This window comes from Arachis ipaensis, chromosome B6, assembly GCF_059453495.1.
Source record: "Arachis ipaensis isolate K30076 ecotype BB chromosome B6, ASM5945349v1, whole genome shotgun sequence".
In the NCBI taxonomy this organism is placed as follows: Eukaryota; Viridiplantae; Streptophyta; class Magnoliopsida; order Fabales; family Fabaceae; genus Arachis; species Arachis ipaensis.
The window spans coordinates 149,984,706-150,007,421 of record NC_142441.1 but is presented as its reverse complement, the minus strand read 5'-3'; the positions used below and the strand labels follow the sequence as shown (position 1 = coordinate 150,007,421).

Below are 22,716 nucleotides of genomic sequence, written 5' to 3'. Positions count from 1 at the left end.
GACGGAGGCATTTGGACGGACCAGTCCCTGACGGAGGCATTTGGACGGAGGGACTGACCTGTCCAAGTTTTGTGAAGGTCAGGGACTTAAAAGTATTTTTCAATAGTTAAGGACGAAAATATCCGCGAGACAAAAGGTCAGGGCCTATTTGTCCTTTTTTCAATTATCAAAATAAAGTAATTCATATAATACATTATTTTAAAATATTATATAAATAAAAATGATTAAACCAGATTTAATTCTTAAACATTATAAAACATATCCATATTATTAAAAAAAAAAAAAATAATAATAATAATAATTGTTAATTTGTTTGCATGACAGCATGAGAGGCCAATCCTGTGATCTGCTATGATGTCCTTTTATTTAATTTAATTTTGAAAATGTCGTATGTCCTATTCACTCCAATGGCTATTTGCTCTCTGTAGCCTACATTCAGCTACCTATACCACACTACCTATTTACTCCCATTCACAAGTTTCCAAGGCGCACAGTTTCAATTCTTTTCTTTTTCCTCTTTTTTTTTTTTTTTAATTTAAAAAAAAAAAAGAGAAGTAACTAACCAAAAATAGCTTATATTACCATTACCCTTTCCGGGTCTTTCTTCTTATCCGCCTTGCGCCTTTTTAGGCTTGGGTTAATCTCTTGATTTTGGGTTTAAGATAGGATTGGTTTAACAGAAAAAGATGTATTATACAAAATGAAGAAAGAAAAAAAAAGGAAAAAGATTCTAAATTGACAGGTATATATATAAAAATATTTTTTTAACGAAAATATATATATTTTTTGTTTATCCAAACGGTATCTCCCAACTCGACAGGTTAAGGATTAATTCGTCGCAGATCTGAACTCCATTTAAGGGTGTGCTACATGCACTCCCGACACTTGTTTAAGCGAACGAGTGAACTGACCACTCGATCAAGCCAAGTTGGTTAATATTGTCTGTATATTTGAACTTTAGATTAGTGAATTAATCATTACACTAATTCAAATTGATTATAGACAAAAATTAATTTATTGGATCTTTCAATGAGGGGCCTGGATTGGACTTATTCAAGCTTGAGAATGAGAGCATTTTCTAACTAACTTGTCTAGCCTTTAACTTGGAGTTCGAGCGGCAAAAAGATTATAATCATAAAATGTAGTTTGACCAATACAGTTAATAAAAAAAAAAAACAAGAAAGACAAAATAAAGATGAGTGTTCTTTTATTAATTTTGTTTTTTTTTTTTTTTACCAAAGATATAGGAGACTCGAATCCGCAACCTCTTAATTGAGAATGGGGAGACTATGCCATTTGAGCTATTACTCATTGGCTTATTAATTTTGTTACATAACCCTAAAAATCAACCATTTATATAAAATATAATTAAATATAAAATATATAAAATAAAACATATAAATATATAAAAAATACATATAAAACAATGAACTATTATAACAGTGTAAAAAAATTAATGTTATATTTTTTATTATCTAATAATATTTTTAATATAATAATATTTTGTACTTTTTATATTAATAAATTTAAAAATATGTCACATTAATTTTAGCTATAATTTTTTAAATTAAATTTGGCCAAAACTTCATAACTATTATGATGATAAGGATTAATTTAATCAAAGATTTTTAATTTATATATAGTATTTTTTATTTTCGATATATAGATAGATACACAGATCCCTATGGAATGAATTGGGTTGGTTCCAGCACTAGCGCATGCATTGCTATATAGGAAATCTCATTCTTTTTGCTTATTTTCAAAGACACCACTTTTGTTGTGTTTGTGTGAGAATTGTGAAATTTTGATCACCACTTCATAGTCCATACAAAACCATACACACTTCCTTTCGTTCTTTGGTCTTCGAGATTAAAAAAAAAAAACAAAAAAATGAAAAAAACTTAGCTTCATCCATTAGCTACACAACAAAAAACAAGTCTTCATATTGCAGCACTAGTAGTAGTAGTATGCAAATACAAGTAATTTTGTTTTTATTTTTATTGTTTTGGGTTGGTGATAATGTGATGATGATGATGATTTGTTGATTTAGCACCCAATGATTGACTTGCCTTGCTGCAAAAACAACACCACACATTGGTAGCAAAACCAAGTTCAAAGTTCAAAGCTTTTTCAAGTAAGAAGCTGAAAAATGAAGTCTTTCTTGAATGATGGAAACAATACTACTACTGCTACTACTACTAATCATGATGATGATAGTAACAATCATAACTGGTTGATGGGTTTCTCTCTCTCACCCCACCACCACCACAACATGAAAATGGAGGTTCCCAATGATCATAATCATAATCATCATCATCATCATCATCACCATCAGTATTATCATCATCTTCATCATCCTTCAAGCACTGCCTCAACAACAAGTAGCTTATTCTACTTGTCACCTTCACAGTTGAATAATCCTTCTTCAACAATGTGTTATGCTGAAAACCCTTCTCCCTTTCATTCTTCTCCTTCTCTGGCTATGATGCCACTCAAATCTGATGGCTCACTCTGCATAATGGAAGCTCTCACTACATCACAAACCCAAGGTTAGTTAGGACCCAATTCATGTTCTTTGTTTTATCTTCATAATATGTTGTTCTAAGTTCTATATATTGAAAAAAGTTTGGTTTTTGATGTGTTTTTGGTATTAAAAATTAGTCTTTTTTTCTTTTTGGTTTTTTGGGTTTTATTGAAGTGATGGTGCCAAGTTCTTCATGTTCATCTCCAAAGCTTGAGGACTTTCTAGGTGGTGCAACAATGGGAGCTCATGAATATGGTGAACATGAAAGAGAAGCAATGGCTCTAAGCTTAGACAGCATTTACTATAACAATAGCCATCATCATCATCATCAAAATTCTGAGGCTGAAAACAACAACAGACAACAACATTGTTCTTCTAATTCTTCTTTGGACCTTATTCTCTCAGACCCTTTTAAGCAACAAGGGCATAATAGTAATAATCATCATCATGAACATGATCATGATGTGAATCAATACTATTCAGCACTTGGCTGCAGCAATGATGGTTCTACTAACATTCTACCATTTGTTGAAGAAGAAGAAGAAGAAACAACAAAGGAACCTCATCATCAAATGCATCAAGAACAAGAGAATAATAATTGCTTCATCAGAAACTGGGTTAATGGAAATAATAATAATAATAATAATAATAATGGAATGGTGGAAAGTGTTAATGTGAATGTTAATGGTGGAGGTGGGAATTTGAAGACTTTAAGTCTTTCAATGAGTCCTGGTTGTTCATCTACTTCTCAATCATCATCAAGCCATGTAAGTGTTTCAACAACTACTCATAATCATAATCAGATCTCAGCAGGTTCTTCTTCTTCAAATTCTTGCAAGGCCATGGTGGAAGTTGCAAAGAATAATAAGAGAGGACACAATAATAGTAGTAAGCAAACTGTTCATAGGAAATCCATTGAGACATTTGGTCAAAGAACTTCACAGTACAGAGGTGTCACAAGGTTAGTCAAATTTTTCACTTTCACTTTCATTTCATTATTAATTTTATCAACTATTTTAAACTTACTTTTTATTTTATTTTTTAACATTTTTTTCCTTTTGATTTTTTTCTATTAGGCATAGATGGACCGGCAGATATGAAGCACATTTGTGGGATAATAGTTGCAAAAAAGAAGGGCAAACTAGGAAAGGAAGACAAGGTAATTAGTGAAAAAAAATTAAAATAAAAAATTATATATTATTCATTATTTTTTTTCCCTTTTGCAAATATTTTTTGGTCCAATTAGTATGCATAGTTATGAGCTGTTTCCAGTTTCCACTCTAACTCTTTCTCTCACTCTCTCTAATGTTCACACTGTGGATTACAAATTCAATCAAATGAACGTTGCATGATATAGTTTATTTGGGTAAGTTCTTAACCAAACACTTTTATTTTCAACCCTCTTGTTGTGATTGCTAATAAGTGTTTTTTTTTTCTTTTTTTTTTCTTTTATGTGAATTGATTAAAGGTGGCTATGATATGGAAGAAAAAGCTGCAAGGGCTTATGATCTTGCAGCCCTTAAGTATTGGGGACCTTCAACACACATAAACTTTCCGGTATATTCTATAGTTTTGTTTTTATTCTAATTATTATTCTTTTTTTTTTCTTTTATTTCATATTTATTTTGTAACATTGTATTAAAAAATTTTAAAAATAATTATTAAACATAAATAAAAGGAATCTAGAGAATAACTTTAAATATTGGAGAATACTTGTTACTATGTATATATAAATATATATCTTAAATTTGGCAGCTAGAAAACTACCAAAATGAACTTGAAGAAATGAAGAACATGAACAGGCAGGAATATGTTGCACATTTGAGAAGGTATATACATGTTAAATACTAATTATATTCTTTAATTGATTATAATATTATGTTTGTTTAGCTATAATAATTAAAATATTTCAATTATTATTGTAATGAATGATGAGTTGATTGCCCTACAGAAAAAGTAGTGGATTTTCAAGGGGAGCTTCAATGTATAGAGGGGTGACAAGGTTAGTGTGGTTCCCCTTTGCTCTTTTTTTATATGAATTTGGAATACTTTGTTAGATGGTGTGGGATTGATTTATTGTTTGATAGATGCAAAAGTACTCTTGATATAAACAAAACAAATATTTAGTTATGAAACTGACTCGAGAAAAAAAAAATAAAGGGTTTCTTTGTTTTTTGTTTTTGTTTTAATTTTCTAGTTTTATTTTCAGTGTATTTTTGTTATCAATACTTTTTTATTTGTAATTAATTTTTTATTTTCATTTTTAATATTTTTTGCTTTATTGTGTGCATATCAAAACTAACTTTTTGAAATTATTATTTTTATCTTAAATTTTAAATGTTTAAATTCTGAATTCTAATTCCTAAATTTAAATATTAAATTCTCTAAAAAATAATAGTTAGAATATAATTTTACAATAAAAAAGTTAACTAATGTTATTAATTAAAAGTAATTCTTTGTACTTATTAAAAAGTAACATTGAAAATATGTTTACTTTACATGATTTTCAAAATAGAGAATCAACACACAAATCAAACAGACCCATGAAATCTTGTTTTTCTTTTTTCTTTTGTGTTATTAACAATGAAGATTTTCTCCTTTTAATATTTTATGCATGCAAACCCATAAAACCAAATAAACAAGCACTTGTGAATTAATTAAAACTAAATAAATGTAATTAATGAAAGGTATTTAATTACTATTTAGGCACCACCAACATGGGAGATGGCAAGCAAGGATAGGCAGAGTAGCGGGAAATAAGGACCTTTATCTTGGGACATTCAGTAAGTACTTCCAAAAAGTGTTACATATCAAATTCATCGTACTAAATTACTACATATGTTTTTTGCCATTCAAATTTATAAGGTGCTAGCGTGCCTAAAATTAAAGTAACCTTTTTTTTATATATATATTGGGGGGTACTTACTTTGTTTTTATGCCAGTGGTTGTGACTTTGATTAATGCTCTTTTTATAAGGCTGACTTTGGACAGTAACAATTCACTTTTTAATTTTTTTTTAAGGCTGTTTTTTTCATGTAATTGATAAAAAAACAAGGATATTCCTCAACCAAAAAATGAGTCTCATGAAAGTTTCAAAATTTTCTAAAAATGTTCTTTTTTTTTTTTTTTCTAATTTAGAACCACTTTAGAAAATTTTGGTAATAAAAGCAAATATATAGTGTATATGGTGAGAAATATAATAAAATGTAATATCAAAATATGTGTACCATAATTTGGCAATTTGCTAATTAATGAAATAATTTATTTTTATTAATTTTTTTAAGGTACTCAAGAAGAAGCAGCAGAAGCATATGATGTGGCTGCAATCAAATTCCGTGGGGTGAATGCAGTCACAAACTTTGACATTTCAAGATATGATGTTGAAAGGATCATGGCTAGTAACACCCTACTTGCCGGAGAATTGGCCAGAAAGAACAACAACGAGCAGCCGAAGGCGATCGAGGCGGCGCCGGCACCGGCACCGGCAACAACCCTAGAGTACAATGTTGTAACAAGCCACATCAACAAGAAGGAGTTGGTAGAAGTTGAAGGTTGTAACAACAACAACATTGAAAATGGTTCAGATGAATGGAAGAAGATTGGATTTAATGATGATTATAGAAATTGTCAAACTTTCTGTGGTGGTGGGGCCCTACAAGATCTAATTGGCATTCAAAACCCTAATATGGGAGGAGGGACTCATTTTTCAAACCCATCTTCACTAGTGACAAGTTTGAGCAACTCATCAAGAGAAGGTAGCCCTGTTCACAACATGAACAAGAACAACAATAGTAGTCATCATCAAAATGTGTTTCATCAAAAGGTTAATAATAATAATAATGTTGTTAGCCCTATTATTGTTGCCAATAATACTAGTACTACTAGTGTTGTTAGTTCTTGGTTCCCTTCACCACCTCCTCAAATTAGGTCTACTATGTCTCCCATGCCCATTTTTGCGGCTTGGACTGAACCCTAGGGTTTTATTTGGAAGGTTGTTTTTGAAGTAATTAACATTATTAATTAAGAATATGTATTTTATTTGGGGGAATCGGATTAGTTAAATTTTATGGCTAGTGGGGGCCACAATTATATATGTCATGTTTTGTATCTTAGTGGAACAATTACAAAGACCTTTTCCAAACTTTACCTTTTTTTTTGGAGGGAAATTAATTATTAATTAATAGTTATTATTTACAAGAGGGCCAAATGATTAAATGTGTGAAATGATGTTTGACAATAAGGAATGGTGTGTGTGGACCTTAGCTTATATATATTATAGCTTAAAACATTATTGAATTTGCTTTATTTAATTAATAGTTTCAACTTTTTTATAGTAGACACATATAGCTAAGTACAAAAACCAGCTCATGTTTCACAATAATGCAAAAAGAGGCATAACCTTTGATCATATTATCTCATTTTGTATCCAATGTGTTCCTCAATCTACACAACATAATCATTGCATAAACCTTTTTCTCTTATCTTTGATCATCTTCCAAAGGCAAAAGGAAAAGTGGGTTGTAGCAAATATTCTTAGCACTAAAGTTTTTGTTTGATTAATTTGTCATAATTGGTTGTGGACACCTCTAAATTAAAAGATGATGTCTTGTGGGTTAAAAGTTAATGTAACTTTCTTTTCTTTTATATAATTCCTGACAAATCCAAATTCCAAAGAGAGACATTGGGACCAAAGTGATTCTGTGCTTGGTGTGGGAAAATAAGAGAAATAGTTCTATCCTTTTAATTAAAACGTATTTAATTAATGTTTATTTTATAAGTATTTATTTTTCCAATATAAAGTTTTTTAAGTATTATATATAAATGAGAAAAAGGTAGTAGTAAATATTTATAATATGAGTTCAATTAGAAAATTATTTTTTTTTATTTTAGATTTTAAATCTTAATTCATCAATCTTAAATTTTTTATTCTAAACTGTAAATCCTATTTTTTTAAAAAAAATAATAAGAGTTAAAAAAAGTAATTTATAATAATTAAAAAAATTAATTAAATATTAACAAATTAAAAACTAATTCTCTATATTTATTCTTATAAAATATATAACTTAAGAGCATGTAATAATTTATTGTAAAATTAATGATTTGGGGCCTAAACTAACTATAGTGTATGTTCATCGTTTTAATTATGAAGCTCTTTGCTTTCCCACGTGTGTGTCATTCATGTTGTTCTCGATTGCAATCTTTGATTTCTTGTGACCATACAAAAAACATAGGACGAAAATAATGAATAATAAGTGCCGGAAAGCTGGAAATATTTCTAAACTCGTTTTGGGAATATAGCTGTCTTTTGTGCATGGAATCAATTAACGTTTTTAAGTTTTTAACTATGCAAATTATTATATGGGTAAATAATACTTTGAGTGTTACATAACGTAGTGGTCTTAAGGGTAAATAATACCTTTTTTGGTTAAATATGAAAAACATATTTTTAATAAGAGTATTTATCCAAATTGGTCCCTAAAAAGTTTTGAAGTGGACGTTTTAGTCCTTAACAAAATTTAATTATATAATTAGTCCTCAGCTTTTGTAAACATCCGTCACTTTAGTCTTTCTATTAGTTTCTCCGTGAAACCCTAACGGTGGAGTCTAACGTGTCACGTTCAAGTGATGAGTCAGCCGTTAAGCACCACGTGTTCAATAAAGACGAATTGGTCCATATTCTGAATGATGCTAAACGCTGCGTTTTGGGAGTAGGGCACAAGGGCGTGTGTCGTTTCGTTAGTTGAGTGGCATTAAAGGTTCATTTTTATCTTCCTCTCCCAAAACGAAATTACAACCAACACCCTCTCTTCCCCTAGGTTTTACAAAGAAAGTCACCACCACATGAACCGCTAGTCTTCCGACGACCTCCGCTGACATTATTGACTCAAGGCTTTGTACAAGACGGAGTTATTGTAGAAGAAGGTTTTGCCGGTCTATCAGTCTTCACCGGTCAGATTAGTATATCTCTTCTCTATTATGATGCGGATGGTATAGTTGATCATCATTGCAATTGTTCGAATGTGTTTACCCTGTGTATTTATTTCTGATAGTAGAAATTAGTTACTAATAAGTGACGTAATGCATGCATATATGAGCTTAACATTAAAAAGATTCAACATTTTGTGGTAAATACACTTTATACATTGATTAATCTAGTTATCACAATTAGAAAATCAAAGTTTGAGCAGTTGGTGTTTAATATGTAATTGCTCTGTATAAGTTTGTGTTCTGGTTTTGACATTTTATTTCATGTTTATGGATTGTAGATGACTGATTGGGTTATTCCTGTCTTTCAACATGGGGGAGTTTTGTCAAAGATAACGAGGGTGAACTTCTTTACATTAATGGGAATGTAAAGAGATTTCCTCCGTTGGATCTTGATTTAGTGAATTGTTTTGATTTGAAGAAAATGTTTGAAGGGCTTGGCTACCATGCATATAAGAAGATGTATTGGTATGACCCAACAACTCCTAATTATGAAGCAAACCTACATCCTATATATGGAGACAAGAAAATTAGAGATATGTGTGACAAAAAGAGGGAGGACAGAGAGACAGATGAATTGTGTCTGTTCTTTGATCATCCAATCATGGAAGATGTTGATTTTGAGGACCCTGCGGAGGATAGCGATGATACTGATGAGCACAGCGAGGCTGAGGTCTTGTCTGATGAACCAATTTCTAACAATGATAGCTATGACAATGCTGAAGGCGTATAAATCCCCACCTCCAGGCTTTGACGATGACACTAATGATAGCTATGATAGCTATGAAGATGAAGGACTCAAAGGTGGCGAAAGAGATAAGAAGGGTAAGAAGAAAGCTGTTGGAAAAAAGGATAATGCAAGGAAGATAGCTATTGAAAAAACGGATAATGCAAGGAAGAAAGGTGGGCCTAAACAGACTACTAGGCCCAATGACAAAACTGGGCCCAATATAACTGTTGGGGCTACTCCTACTAATGGGTCTACTCCTACTGCTGGGCCTACTCCTACTGCTGGTGAGTCAGAATTTGGTGTTGGACAGGGTATAGCAGAGGAAGAGGATAACATCTTTAGTGATAAGTATGATGGTTAAGGATTTGAGTCAGAGGGGTTTGATACACCTCAATCATCAGACAACGAGGGAGATGGTTTTAACTTGGCCCCAATTCAATGAGGAAGCAGACTTTGGTGATGTTCAACCCCAATTGAACATGGAGTTTACCACATTGGAGCAATTCAAGCATGCCTTAAAGGACTATACTATTGCTGAAGGAAGGAGAATTTTTTATGTTAAAAATGATAATAGAAGAGTTAGATGCAAGTGTGCAAGTGGGAAAGAGAAGGCTATGATTGCAAAGGTAAAGTGTAAGGCTAAGTGTAAGGCTAAAAGGAAAGAGAATGATGCTGCAGAAGCGAATAACTCTGGAGAAAAACAAAAGGAATCTAATGCTGAAAATAATGGAGGATCAGGAACAAAAGATACTAGAACTGTGAAGGCAAATGCTCTGGTTACAGAAGTTGCAGCAATGACCAATGAGACTGGAGGGAATGAAACTGCTATTGTCCCTAGTAGTAATGCTAATGAATGTCCCTGGCTGATCTATTGTGCCTAGAATAGTGCTGGAAGGTGCTACTAGATTAAGACGTATGAGCCTAAACATACTTGTGCTAGGGAATTCGGATCTAACATGGCTGATCAGAAATGGATGGCTGATAAATTAGAGAAGAGGTTATTGACCCAACCCCACATGACTCATGGCGAAGCTTTTGATCATATTAAGATAGACTTTAATGTGATGTGCAGTGACAAGATAATTTATAGAGTTTTAAGGGTTGCTAGAGAAAGGTATGTTGGGAATGAGATGGCTCAGTATGAAAAGTTGAGAGATTATCTCACTGAAATTTACAGAAGTAATCCTGGCAGCACTGCATTGCTGGAAACAACCCACACAATTTTTGGTTCACCGCCATTGTTTAGCAAACTGTATATTTGTCTGAATGGGTGTAAAAGGGGGTTTAAGGCTGGTTGCAGACCACTGATTGAGTTGGACGGATGTCACTTGAAAGGATATTATGGGGGGCAACTGTTGTCTGCTGTAGCTCAAGATGTAAACAATCACTTCTATGTGATTGCCTATACGGTGGTTGACAGTGAAACAAAACAAAGTTGGAAGTGATTTCTACAACTTCTTCAAGAGGACATTGGTAACTGCTCAACAGAAGAATGAAATTTTATCTCAGATCAGCAGAAGGTAAATGACTGTTGCACTGATTGTATTTGACTTTATTTTACTTGCTGTGATTATATTTGGGTTGGTCTAGTTGCATTTGAATTGAATTGTTGTTATAATAGTTGCAAAGAGTTGTTATAATTGTTGTTAATGCTTACTATAATCATATTTGGGAATGTTAATGCTTACTTGTATTTTCTCTTCTATCTCAGAATCTGTTTGGTTAGTAATTAGTGCTGCTTCTTTTATTTTAATGTCACTTATTATATTAAAATTTGTTCATAAATTAACTTTTCCATTTTATTTTTTGCGTATAGTCATGTCTCAAGCTACTCTTTGGATGAGGAAGCATTCCATACAAAAAAGTGTGTTACTATTCATGTGATATTATTCGCAGATATAAAGAGCATGTTACACTTCACCTAATAATATCATGTTTATTGTTGCATAATATAATATTCAGTTGTGATATTATTGGCAAATATAATAGCACATTACTAACTCATCCAACCAAGTTGCATCAGCAATAAGTTTTAGGCCTCCAAGACCCAAACAACAAATTCTGAGACCTCATGTAGCTCTGATCACTACCCCAACACCTCCTACGAAGCTTGTTTCGGCTCCAAAACCTTCACCTCCACCTACTCTAACTTCTCTACCTACAGTCTCATTTGTTCTAGTACCTAAGTCACTCCATCTGAATCAGATACCAAGAGTCTCTCCAAAAATAATTGCTGCCAGAATATTCAAGTTCATGCCTATACCAGGACTCAACCTCCAAAAGAAGAAATGATATTGTTTTGTGATATCATGCTGATTGTAGTTATGTTGTTTAGTTTTTTGAGACCCTTTTGTAATAGATTATGATTATGTAGTGCATCTATGCAACTTTAAGATATGCTTTTGGAATGTATCTTTGATGCTAGCAACAGATATAAACTAGCTACGAGTAAATTTTTTGTTGGAATATTCAGAACTTTGATGCTTGATTTCAATTATATGAAATTATGGTTATTAGATTATTTTGATAATTATGAGTGCTGTGATTTTTTATTAAATCAGGTTTTTAGAATATTATTTTTGTGAATGCATATGATTCTAATCTTAGGTAAAGGAAATTTCATTAGACAATTCTGCCAGACTATAATATTGACAATTACACTTTGATTAATTATTCAATTGCAATATATCCATACATTACAAGCACCTAATTCCCTTATTTTCCTACTTAGCTATATCTTTCCTACAAAAATACAAACCAAAAAACCTAACATGAAAAAGAACACAGTTTTACATTCACTGCTCCACTCCTTTTTTCTACTTACATTTTTAGGCTTCTTCTCTAATTCATCTACCAAATCTTTTAACTTCTTCATCCTCTCTTCCAGTACAACATTATGCTGGCTACCTTGTATTTTATGGGGAAAAACTTTGTCAAACCATATAAAAAATTCACAGTGTGAAAGATTCTCCTACATTGAAGGAAAAAATGCACAAAATCAGAGTTAACCCATGAATTTTGCAATGCATAAAAAAGGTACCATACCCAATGTTTCTTACCCTATAATAAGGACATCCAAAGAAAGGTCTTCTTGGGTTCTTATCTGTTTCAGACTCCACAACATTGGCATAAGCTCCGCAGTGGCATCTTGGATTCTCCCCTCTTGCAATTTCAAATTGGGGGTCACCTGAAGCATTGCTAGCACTACCATCTCTGCTACCTCTAACTCGTCGACGATAAGAGCTTGCCGAATTCCCTCCACTTGCCATGGTTACACATTTTCAGAGTAGCACACGAAGATGATGATGACCTTCACGCCGTTGTTTTAGGATTTAAGGCATCACACAAGAACACTTTTGTAGTTGCCTTTCCAGCGATCATTTTGTCTTTCATCCCACGTGACGTTTAACGGCTGACTCAACACCTTAACGTGACACGTTGGACTCCACCGTTAAAATTTCACGGAGTAAACTAACAGAAAGACTAAAGCGACGGACGTTTACAAAAGTTGGGGACTAATTATATAATTAAATTTTGTTGGGAACTAAAACGTCCACTTCAAAAATTTTTGGGGACCAATTTAGGTAAATACTCTTTTAATAATTCATTTGGTAAGAAATGGGAAGGAAATTACAAGTCTTAATAATAATAATAATAATAATAAGGAGGAGGAGGAGGAGGAGGATAAAGTATATTGTTTATTCTCAAAATTTGTTAAAAATTTTTAAAATATTTTTAAGTTTTATTTTGTTTTAATTTTAATTTGTCTCAAAAGTTTTTGATCTGTATCAAATATATTATTGGCAGTTAATTTTTTAAAAAATTTAAAATCAATTTAGCAACAATTTTATAAGAACAATCTTCAACATAAACAAACTAGATATAATTGTCATGCATTATTATTAAATTAGTTCTAATTTTTTTAATTTAGTTATTAGAGATATATTTAATTAGATTTAAATAAAAAACTTTTAAAATAAAATTAAAACAAAATAAATTTTATAAATATTTTTAAAATTTTAATAAATTTTAGAGAAAAAAATATATTTAGCCTGATAATAGTAATCGTTGTTGGATGAGAAGTAATCAGATTATTGAATACAGCTGCCATAGCTGCTACTTCTAATTAGTGATTTCAATGTACAGAGCCAATTAAGAATGTGAACTGTGAACGACAAAATTTCTCTACATTAATGCGGAGTTTAATTTGTGCCTGATGTACGCATATCATATCATTGCTATTTTAAATTTAAAATATGAAAAATTATATAAAGTTTAAAGTGAAAAATGCCAAATTAAAGTGACAACAATAGTAAAATAACAAAGATCAATTTGGTTATATCTATTTATAAAAGAAGTTATATCGTGGATTTAATAGCAAATATTAATCTCAAGTTTTATCATTTTAAAGAATTTAAATTTTAAAAATTTTAATCAAATACATAAATAAGAGAATAGTTAAAATTCTCTTAATTTAATGAATTTAAAGGAGTGCATAAAATCATTCTCATCAATTCTACTTTTTTCTTAAATCTATTTTCTTTACTTCATTTAACAGGGTTATTTATGTGATTAATTATTCTTTAAACAGTGCAAAAAAGGGAACATCAATTTCTTCACCTTTTTTGTTCCCTTTATTATTATTATTATGATTTTCACCAAAGTAAACTAGTATGTAAATAAATTATCTTTGTTTTGACAAAGGAAAAGATAACATATAATAAAAGTGAAACACCACAAACCGAATTGCATGAGAAACAAAAGGTGAAACTATATAATAATATAATAAAGATTATTGGTGGTCAAAAAGCTACCAATTCCCATGGAAAAATATAGGAAAGTAAAAGATGCATGTATGTACATCAATCTTTAATTTTTAACAGAAAAAAAAAGGTAAGGTCCATTTCAATTGTATGGGTACATTTTTATTTTTAATTTTGTTTCCTTATATCCATATTCTACAGACATTATTATTAGTCAACAAATATGATTACAAAAATTTTATTGTGGACATCCTAAGCACCAAAAGTTAACAAAGGACACTTTCGAGAAAGCACTTGCGCATGAGCTGGATCATATATATATTTCTTATCACAAGTTAAGAAAATATTTTTTATTTTTAATATTTTCTATTTTTATTATTTTTCAATAGGATTATGCTACGTGTACACTAAAATTAGCCACCAGTATAAAATACATGTTGGAATATAAATACACTATAAAAATAAATTAAACCACACATGTATTTATACATAAATATATTGGTGGCTGATTTTAGTAACTAATTTTAGTGTATAAATCAAGGTTGTCAAACTCGCGAGTCTAGGTAAACTCGTGGAGCTGACCTAGACTCGACTCGTAGATTCGACTCGTAGACTCGTACGAGTTTACCTGTTATACATTTTTTATAAAAAATATATATATATCATGTATAATATATATATTTACTCAGATATAGACATTTAAACTTAACAATTTCAACATCAAAACATATAATAAATTAACATAATACTACAATTACAAGTTACAACAAGTACTCTAGATCACACATTTAAATTCTTCACAAGTATATATCTAGTTCAACATAAAACACACAATCACACAATCAAAGCTTCATAAGACACAACCAAAACACAAAAGAAAACAACAAAGCAATAATTAAATGTTCTAATAAAGTCTAAAACTCAAATCCTCCAATATCGTCATCTTCCATGGCATCAACATCATCATCTTCACCATCTTCATCAGAAACATTATTTCTTTCAAACATTTTGTATTTTTATCCCTACAAATCAACAACCCAGATAACAAATTCAGATTCAGATTATCCACTAACTAAATTCATAACTAACATAGTAACACTAACATTTCAGACTTCAGAGTTTCAGTCAGATATTCAGAAACACTAACAAAAAAAACCACAAAGTATTAAGTAACAGTTTAAAGTTTAAACCAGACAAGAGACAACCAGTAAACCACAGTACCACACATTTTAACCATGAAGCATGAAGCATGAAGCAGCATCAGTTTAATTTTTTTTTTCAACATATCAAATCTCATTAACCAATTCTGTGTATGATTTAAACTAAACTAAAAAAAAATTAACCATGTTAACATCAGAAGTTCAGAACCAAAATTGCAGAATTGCTAGCAAGATTGTTAATATTTGAATTTGTTTAAAAAAATTACCTTGGAGAACAGGGCAGAATTGAAGCAGATCGGCAGTGAAGAACAATGGCGACGAACAGGGGAAGGGAGGCAAACGCAGTGAAGCAGAACAGGGAGGAGTGCGACGGCCGACGAACGCAGAACAGGAGCGATGAACCTTCACTGCGTGGTGGTGGGCTCTGCGACTCTGTGTGACCTCTGCGTGGTGGTGGGCTGGTGTCGACGAGTGAAGGTTGGGCTCTGCGACTTTGCGTGGTGGTGGGCTAGTGTCGACGACGAACCTTCACTGCATGGTGGTGGGATCTGCGACTCTGCGTGGCCTCTGCGTTCGATGAGGGATGAGGGATGAGGCGAGGCGACAAGCGAGGGATGAGGGATCCGTTCGGCGTCTGGCCTCTGCGTGGCGGCGCAAACAACGGTGCTGGTAGATGGTGGCGATTCAGCGACGTTGGAGAAGAAGAGAGTGAGTAGTGAGGGCTTGGTGCTGGTGGAGTGTGAGCCTGTGAGGGTTTCGAATTAGGGTTACACTCTTACCGGGTCCCTTACAGGGTCTGGGTTAGTTAGTGGTTAGCTGTAGTTTTTTTTTTGGCTCAAAACGACACCGTTTTGGCGAAAATGGGTATCGAATTCAAAATCGCTGACTCGCTAGCAAACTCGCGAGTTTGAGCGATTCTGTCTGAGTCTAGCCGAGTCTACCCAGAAACGAGTTTGTGTCCGAATCAATTCGATTCCACTACCTAAACTCGTAAACTCGTACGAGTTTACGAGTTAACTCGCGAGTTTAACAACCATTGTATAAATAACATTTCTCTTTTCGATAATATAATAATTGTCTTATCTCATTATTAAAGTTTAAATTAAACTTTGAATCTATTTAAGGATTTAATATTGTAGAGAATGTACATGGTAGCTAGGTGATATATATATAAAATTCAAATGGAAAATAGTGCTCCATGAATTCATTCATGTACACATGTTCATAATTTTATATAAGTCAAGGTGAGAGGGTGACATTATTGTCAGAATCACTGATTAATAATTGCATAATTCATACCAATAATTTATAGTTGGTGTATCTTTTTTATATCGATTTAAATTATTTTAAAAAATAATTTCATGACGTCTACATTCATATTTATTCTTCAATTATTTCACTCAAAACTGTAATAATTTTTATTGCATATGATGATGATCCATATTATTTATTTTTAAAGTCAAATACTTTCTATTAATAACATCACAAATAAAAATAACATCAACACATTATTTAATCTATAATACTTTTATATGAAGGTTTTGTACGTGGGAAGGTCCCCACAAAAAACATGCAGCATGAATTGTATCAGAAATGGTCCCAAAAATATGGTGTCACATTTTAATTTATATTTATCAAACATGGTTGATGTACACATGCATGCATATACACCAAATCCAGCAGTGTCATACTTTTCTTCAGTAATAATGTACATAGGACCATACATATAGGGGACCTAGTAAAACATTTTGAATGTCTTGTTATGTGTCAATAATAAGAAGGATAGAGAATAAAATGGGGGTGTCTCCTATGGATGAGCCATGTTTCATTCAAGGAAGCCTATATAAAAAAAATAATGATACAAAAAAAAAAAAAAATTAATAAATTAATAAATAATAAATTTTCTTTAATATTGACTTTTTAAAAAATAATATCACAAAAATTATACTTTTCATTCCTTGACAATTTTCTTTAAGGCATATTAATTAGTAAAACCCATTAAACGAATAAGAAAATGTTATTTACAGTTAAAATCTGTGATTATATACTCAATTTGGAGTACATATCTCTACATTTATTTTGGGTTCATATATAACTTTATTAAATCATTTTCAATTTTTGGTCCCATCATTTCTCATTTGTCATCAGGTGGTGATGGATATCTGGAAAAAAATGACTTCACAATGAAAAATGAAATCCAACTTCTCTATGAAATTTGAACTACTACTATATACTCTTGCCTCCTTTTAGGGTTCAATTTTGTTTTTTTTGTTTCCATGTTATCTATATTCAATTAAATTTGTGCTATGTGTTCAGAATTGGCAGAGAAGATATGTATCTATTTTTATCTTTTCCAACGTTTGCAGGGCTCATTTGTTCTATTTGATAATTTCTACTGAATATATATGCATGGCTCCAAAAACTACATGTTTTTCTAAACGGATATATTCTTGGTAAAAACTTTTTTTTTTATGGGGTTGGTGAAAAGTGAAAACATAAGAATTTACAGAAAAGTCAGACATCCTAGCTAGTGGTTTAATTTGATCTATATACAATTAATATTAATATATTGCCCATAAGATAATATTTTTGTATAGTCCTCTAATTCTATTTTTTACCCATTTGATATACAATTAATATCTAGACTATTTGCCTAGCTAGAGTTTGATTAGAAAGTCAACTTTTTATGGTTAATATTAATTAATTTTTTTTAATTTTGAATTTTAAATTTTAAATCTTAAATTTTAATTATAAATTCTAAATTGTCTAACTAATAAAATTAAAAGATAATTTTATAATAAAATATTATTTAATATTCCATATCATTGAAGCTAAGATATTTTGATTAAATATGCTGAGATAGTAATAAAGATATAAACAGCCAAAAAAAACCTGTAAACACAAGGACATGGACACATGCCCCCTCTGATTCTGATCTAGACAGTGAATTGAAGAAACCTTATCCCCATTTAATTAAGTAATGAATTAATTAATCATTTAATTGAGAATTTTATTTTCCCTTCAATTGGCCAAACAATTGAATTTCCACAATGGATCAATAAATTACTATACCATCTTAAATTATTTGTGAAGTCAAGTTTGGGATAAACGGAGAAAAAAAAAACATTACTCCATTTTAAAGATCAAGTGTGATGAACTAATTCTAATATTAAGGTTTTTTTTTTTTTTAATTTACTCATACAAATGTCTAAAGTTATGAAGACGAGTTTTAGAAGGGTATAATTTGAGTATAAGCTACAGTAAGACAGTATATATAGAATGTAAATTTGGTAAGTGATGGAAAAATAATAATATAGAAGTAAAAATTGAAAAAAAATATTTTATCATAAGTAAAGTGTTTTAATTATCTTAGGCGTATCATATAAGAGAATAAAAAAATTAAAGAGGACGTAAAATATCGGATATAAGTTGGTTGGTTACAGTAGTGATTTGTATCTTATTTTATATGTGACAAAAAATTAACTCTAAAACTTAAAAGAAAATGTTATTGCACTGCCATTAGACCGGCTATGTTAAATGGAATAAAGTATTGTACGGCAAAAGAAGAGTATAAATATAAGCTAATTGTAGCAGAGACGAATATGTGAAGATAGATGAGTGGTTACATATATGGATAAAATAAGGAATGAAGATACAAGAGAAAAAGTTAGAGTAGCACTTATTGTAGAAAGATGGTAGAATCTCATCTCAAATGATTTGAACATGTGAAAAAAATATCAACAAAGTACTTAGTTAAAAATGTGGATAGGATGAAAAGTGGACACAAATGGCAGAGGAAGAACTAAAAAACTTTATGAGGTGGTCAAAAAAATTCTAAGTATTAGCAATTTCATTATAAATATGATAGAAGACAATGACATTGTTTGATCTATGTTGTCTACCCAAACCAATAGGGTAAGACTTTGCTGTTATTGTTACAAAAAAAAGATTGACCAAGATTTTATGTTTCATGCTATTAGCTTCAATTTTAAGGACATACTTTTGGACTGTGATAAAGGCCTGTTCATGAAAACTCATGGAATGCCAACAAATCAAGGAATTCAGTCTGACCCAAAATGGAACCGATGTGTGTAACAAAGCAATGGCCCGTGACAAAAAAAAAAAAAACACAAAAAAACAAAGGAATGGCCAACATTTGTACGGTTGTACCATAGAGATGAGGACTTTTTTTTTCAAATAAATAAATTAAATATTCTATTTACTTAAATACATAATTTGAGAATATAATAATTTATATTGTATTATTTATCCTATTTATACTGTAAATGAGACAATTATATAAGTATCTCTTTTATATTGTAAACGAAATATGTACAGACAAGATATATAAAAAATTTTAATCGACTATATTCCGTGTACAGATTCGAAATTTGACTGGACCAAATAGTAGATGGAACCCTTAAGTATTGTGTAAATGTGGTGTGGGTGAATTTGTAATGCCTAAGATTGGGAGCTGACAAACCATTTGAAAAAAAAAATGATTATCAACAAGTATCTTTCAATTAAGGGTGTCAATTTTGATCTGCCCCAAGTGATTCTAAATGCTCCAACATTTCCAGGTACATCACTTAATTAATTAAGGGCCTAAAGTAAAAAGTTTATTAAACAACTTTTTCTTTCAAAAATTTCATATTAAAGTTATTTTAGATGTAACTCTTTAAATTTTGTTTTTAGATTTTTGTTTCTAGTATATATGATATAAAATTGTAACATCATCTAAATTTTTCCTCATACATTGTTGAACTTCAATGATAATTTACTCATTTCGAATTAGAAAAATTCACTATAATGAATCAAAACTTGGGGGCAAAAAACCATTATAAGCCAAGGGAAGTTGAGAATTACCTAAATAAGCCAAAGTGAAAATTGTTTCAGCAATGAGTCAAGACCTATCTTTATGTAATTCGAACCAGTATGGTTCGAACTCTATTCATGAGTAATTCGAACCAGGGTGGTTCGAATTACTAAGAGAGTAATTGGTTCAAGTAAATCGAACCAGGGTGGTTCGAATTACAGGGGAGGAAACTGCAGCACATAATTCGAACCAAGCTGGTTCGAATTATATGGGGAGACGCTGCATCAAGTAATTCGAACCAGGCTGGTTCGAATTACACAAACTGAATTCGAACCAGTCCGGTTCGATTTAGTGGTAGACAGTGCAGTATATATATGGTTCTAAACGTGAGTTGCTCTCATAGAGGGTGTAAGATGGCTAGTGAGGAGAGTTTTGTGGTTTTGGTTCACCACAGAGGATCCATTAAGAGGAAAACTCGCTCCGGTGTGAAGTTTACAGATAAGGATCCTCTCTGTATTGTCGTGAAACCAACGACGAGCTATGATGACCTTGTTAGATATGTGCTGATGAAACTTGGTCTGGAAGGTGCGAAGCGAGTGAAGAAGTTTTTCTATCGCATTCCAATCACTGTCTTGCAGGATACCGTGAAGTATGATTGCTTCACGATTGGTAGTGATGAGGACCTGCAAGTCATGTTTCTATGTCGGAGGCAGTTTTCCGAGGTGAGGACACCAGAGTTGTTGGCAAAGCTGGTTGATGTGGTATCCAGCTCAGGGGGTTCGAACCGGAATGCCACCACTGAAGCAGCGGCAGCCGGTTCCAGTTCTGCCGTTGCTTCTTCGTCCGTCCTGTGTACGAGCCAGCGGTTCAACCAGTCGCCTCCCCGTCTTTTGCTGTTGATCTCAATGATGGAGTAGGCGACGTGGTAGGATCAGTTGATATTCTGCCGAACGCTTTACAGGGAGTTCCACCGGTTGGCGTCGGAGACGGAGTGTTGGGTGATGTAGAGGAGGACGACGTCGAACCGGATATGATTGAGGATGACAGTGGCGACGAGGTTGGACCGACTGAGCCTGCATTGGCGGTCGGTGGTTCTAGTTCTGGCACACATCAGTATCCACCACATTTTTCCTCTTTGGACCTGGATGCCATGAGGCAAGAGGGTGTTTCAGGGCACTCTGTTGGATTCGGAGCTAGAGATGCTGAAGGGACTGCTGGTTTGACAGAGTTCCAGGTTGGTCACCAATTTCAGGATAAAGACGAGGCCCTGTTAAGTGTGAAGACTTACAGCATCCGGCGAGGTCTTTGTCAGAGAGAATCTGGATCGTTTTCTCTGAGATTTGGTGGGGTAGGGGAAGGTGAGAATGGTTCGAATGAGGCTGATTCGAACTCCTTATATACCCAATCACTAGTAATTCGAACCAGGGTGGTTCGATTACTAAGAACGCAGCTTAAGTGTAATTCGAACCAGGGTGGTTCGAATTACTTGAAGACACTAACTTACCTATAATTCGAACTAGGGTGGTTCGAATTACATGCATTGCTAGTTCGAACCAGCCTGGTTCGATTTACTAACAACTCTTTCTTCCTAATTCGAACTGGCCTGGTTCGATTTATTCCTAAATGCAGTTCGAACTAGCCTGGTTCGAATTACATTAAAATACCATTTGGCTTATTGCTGAATCGATTTTCCTTTTGGCTCATATAGGTAAATTTGAACTGATGTTAGCTTATTATAGTGTTTTGCCCAAAACTTGGTGATTCATTATATTATTATAAAAACAATAATAAGTTTAGTATGAGTCTCTTCGGTTGGGTTGTTCAACTTTGCTCCGGAGCAATAATACATTGCATGATCTGATTTAAACAACAATTGAAAGATTGATATCCTGAATTCCACAATTAATCAATAATCAAAAGCTCAAATAACATTGCTTAATTCTTTTATATATTACTACTACTAAATAATGAATTATGAAATTCTTTGTAGGTATAGAACAAATTGCAGGAGACATGTTTGTATGCCATATTATTGAAGGTTATAGTCCAAACAATTTAACTTATAACACTTGACTACGATTTCATCATATTCCTAATTGTCCATTAATAACTTGTTGGATTTAATTTGTGTATGTACTGTCACCGTGAAGAAAAAAATAACTACAGATATAAAATAATCTTACTGAGCTATTTATCATCTCAAAATCATACCACCTATTTTGCATGTTATGTGATTACAATATGCATTTCCAATTATATTTGCAGGGTGTATTGCACAATTGGTGTGAGGAAGATTGAAAATCATAAGGAATTGTTACAAATCTTTGCCACAAAATGATAAAGTGATAGTTGTGGATTTCATAATGCCTGAAGTAATTCAACCCACAGAAGCTGATAAAATGGTTACAGGCTTTGACAATCTCATGTTTCTTGATAATGGCAGTGAAGAACCATGACAGAATTCCAGGATTTTGTGGAAAACCAGGGTTTTCTAATTTTCAAGTTGCATGCCAAGCCTGCTTTGCTTTAGGAGTGATGGAATTTTATAAGACTGACTAAACTCGATAATGAAAAATTATACTGGCGACCTTGGTATGGGAGTGTTCATGTCATAGTTATATGGGTTTTTTATTTTCAACTTCATATGAGAGTATTAATATAATGTAAATTTTTTTAACAGAACTAACATCGTAAGTCATGGTATTTATCTACTATTATGATACATTTTTTATCCTGAT

The 22,716-nt window shown here is 32.1% G+C and overlaps 1 protein-coding gene across 1 annotated transcript; it reads left to right on the top strand.

Annotated features, from left to right (window-relative positions):
• The first annotated feature begins 1,787 nt into the window (after positions 1 to 1,787).
• LOC107648565 (uncharacterized) lies at positions 1,788 to 6,665 on the top strand. The gene is made up of 9 exons (XM_088492184.1): positions 1,788 to 2,549; positions 2,699 to 3,485; positions 3,601 to 3,683; positions 3,882 to 3,890; positions 3,993 to 4,081; positions 4,280 to 4,353; positions 4,476 to 4,526; positions 5,231 to 5,307; positions 5,809 to 6,665. The coding sequence occupies exons 1-9, from the start codon at positions 2,150 to 2,152 to the stop codon at positions 6,498 to 6,500; spliced, it is 2,262 nt and encodes a 753-aa protein (XP_088348310.1). The 5' UTR covers positions 1,788 to 2,149; the 3' UTR covers positions 6,501 to 6,665.
• The last annotated feature ends 16,051 nt before the right edge of the window (positions 6,666 to 22,716 follow it).

Bases quoted from the DNA above. Each gene is read 5' to 3' on its own strand.
- LOC107648565 (XM_088492184.1), top strand. From the start codon at position 2,150: ATGAAGTCTTTCTTGAATGATGGAAACAATACTACTACTGCTACTACT. The intron at 2,550-2,698 runs GTTAGTTAGGAC...GTTTTATTGAAG, and splicing joins CACTACATCACAAACCCAAG to TGATGGTGCCAAGTTCTTCA. The intron at 4,527-5,230 runs GTTAGTGTGGTT...ATTACTATTTAG, and splicing joins ATGTATAGAGGGGTGACAAG to GCACCACCAACATGGGAGAT.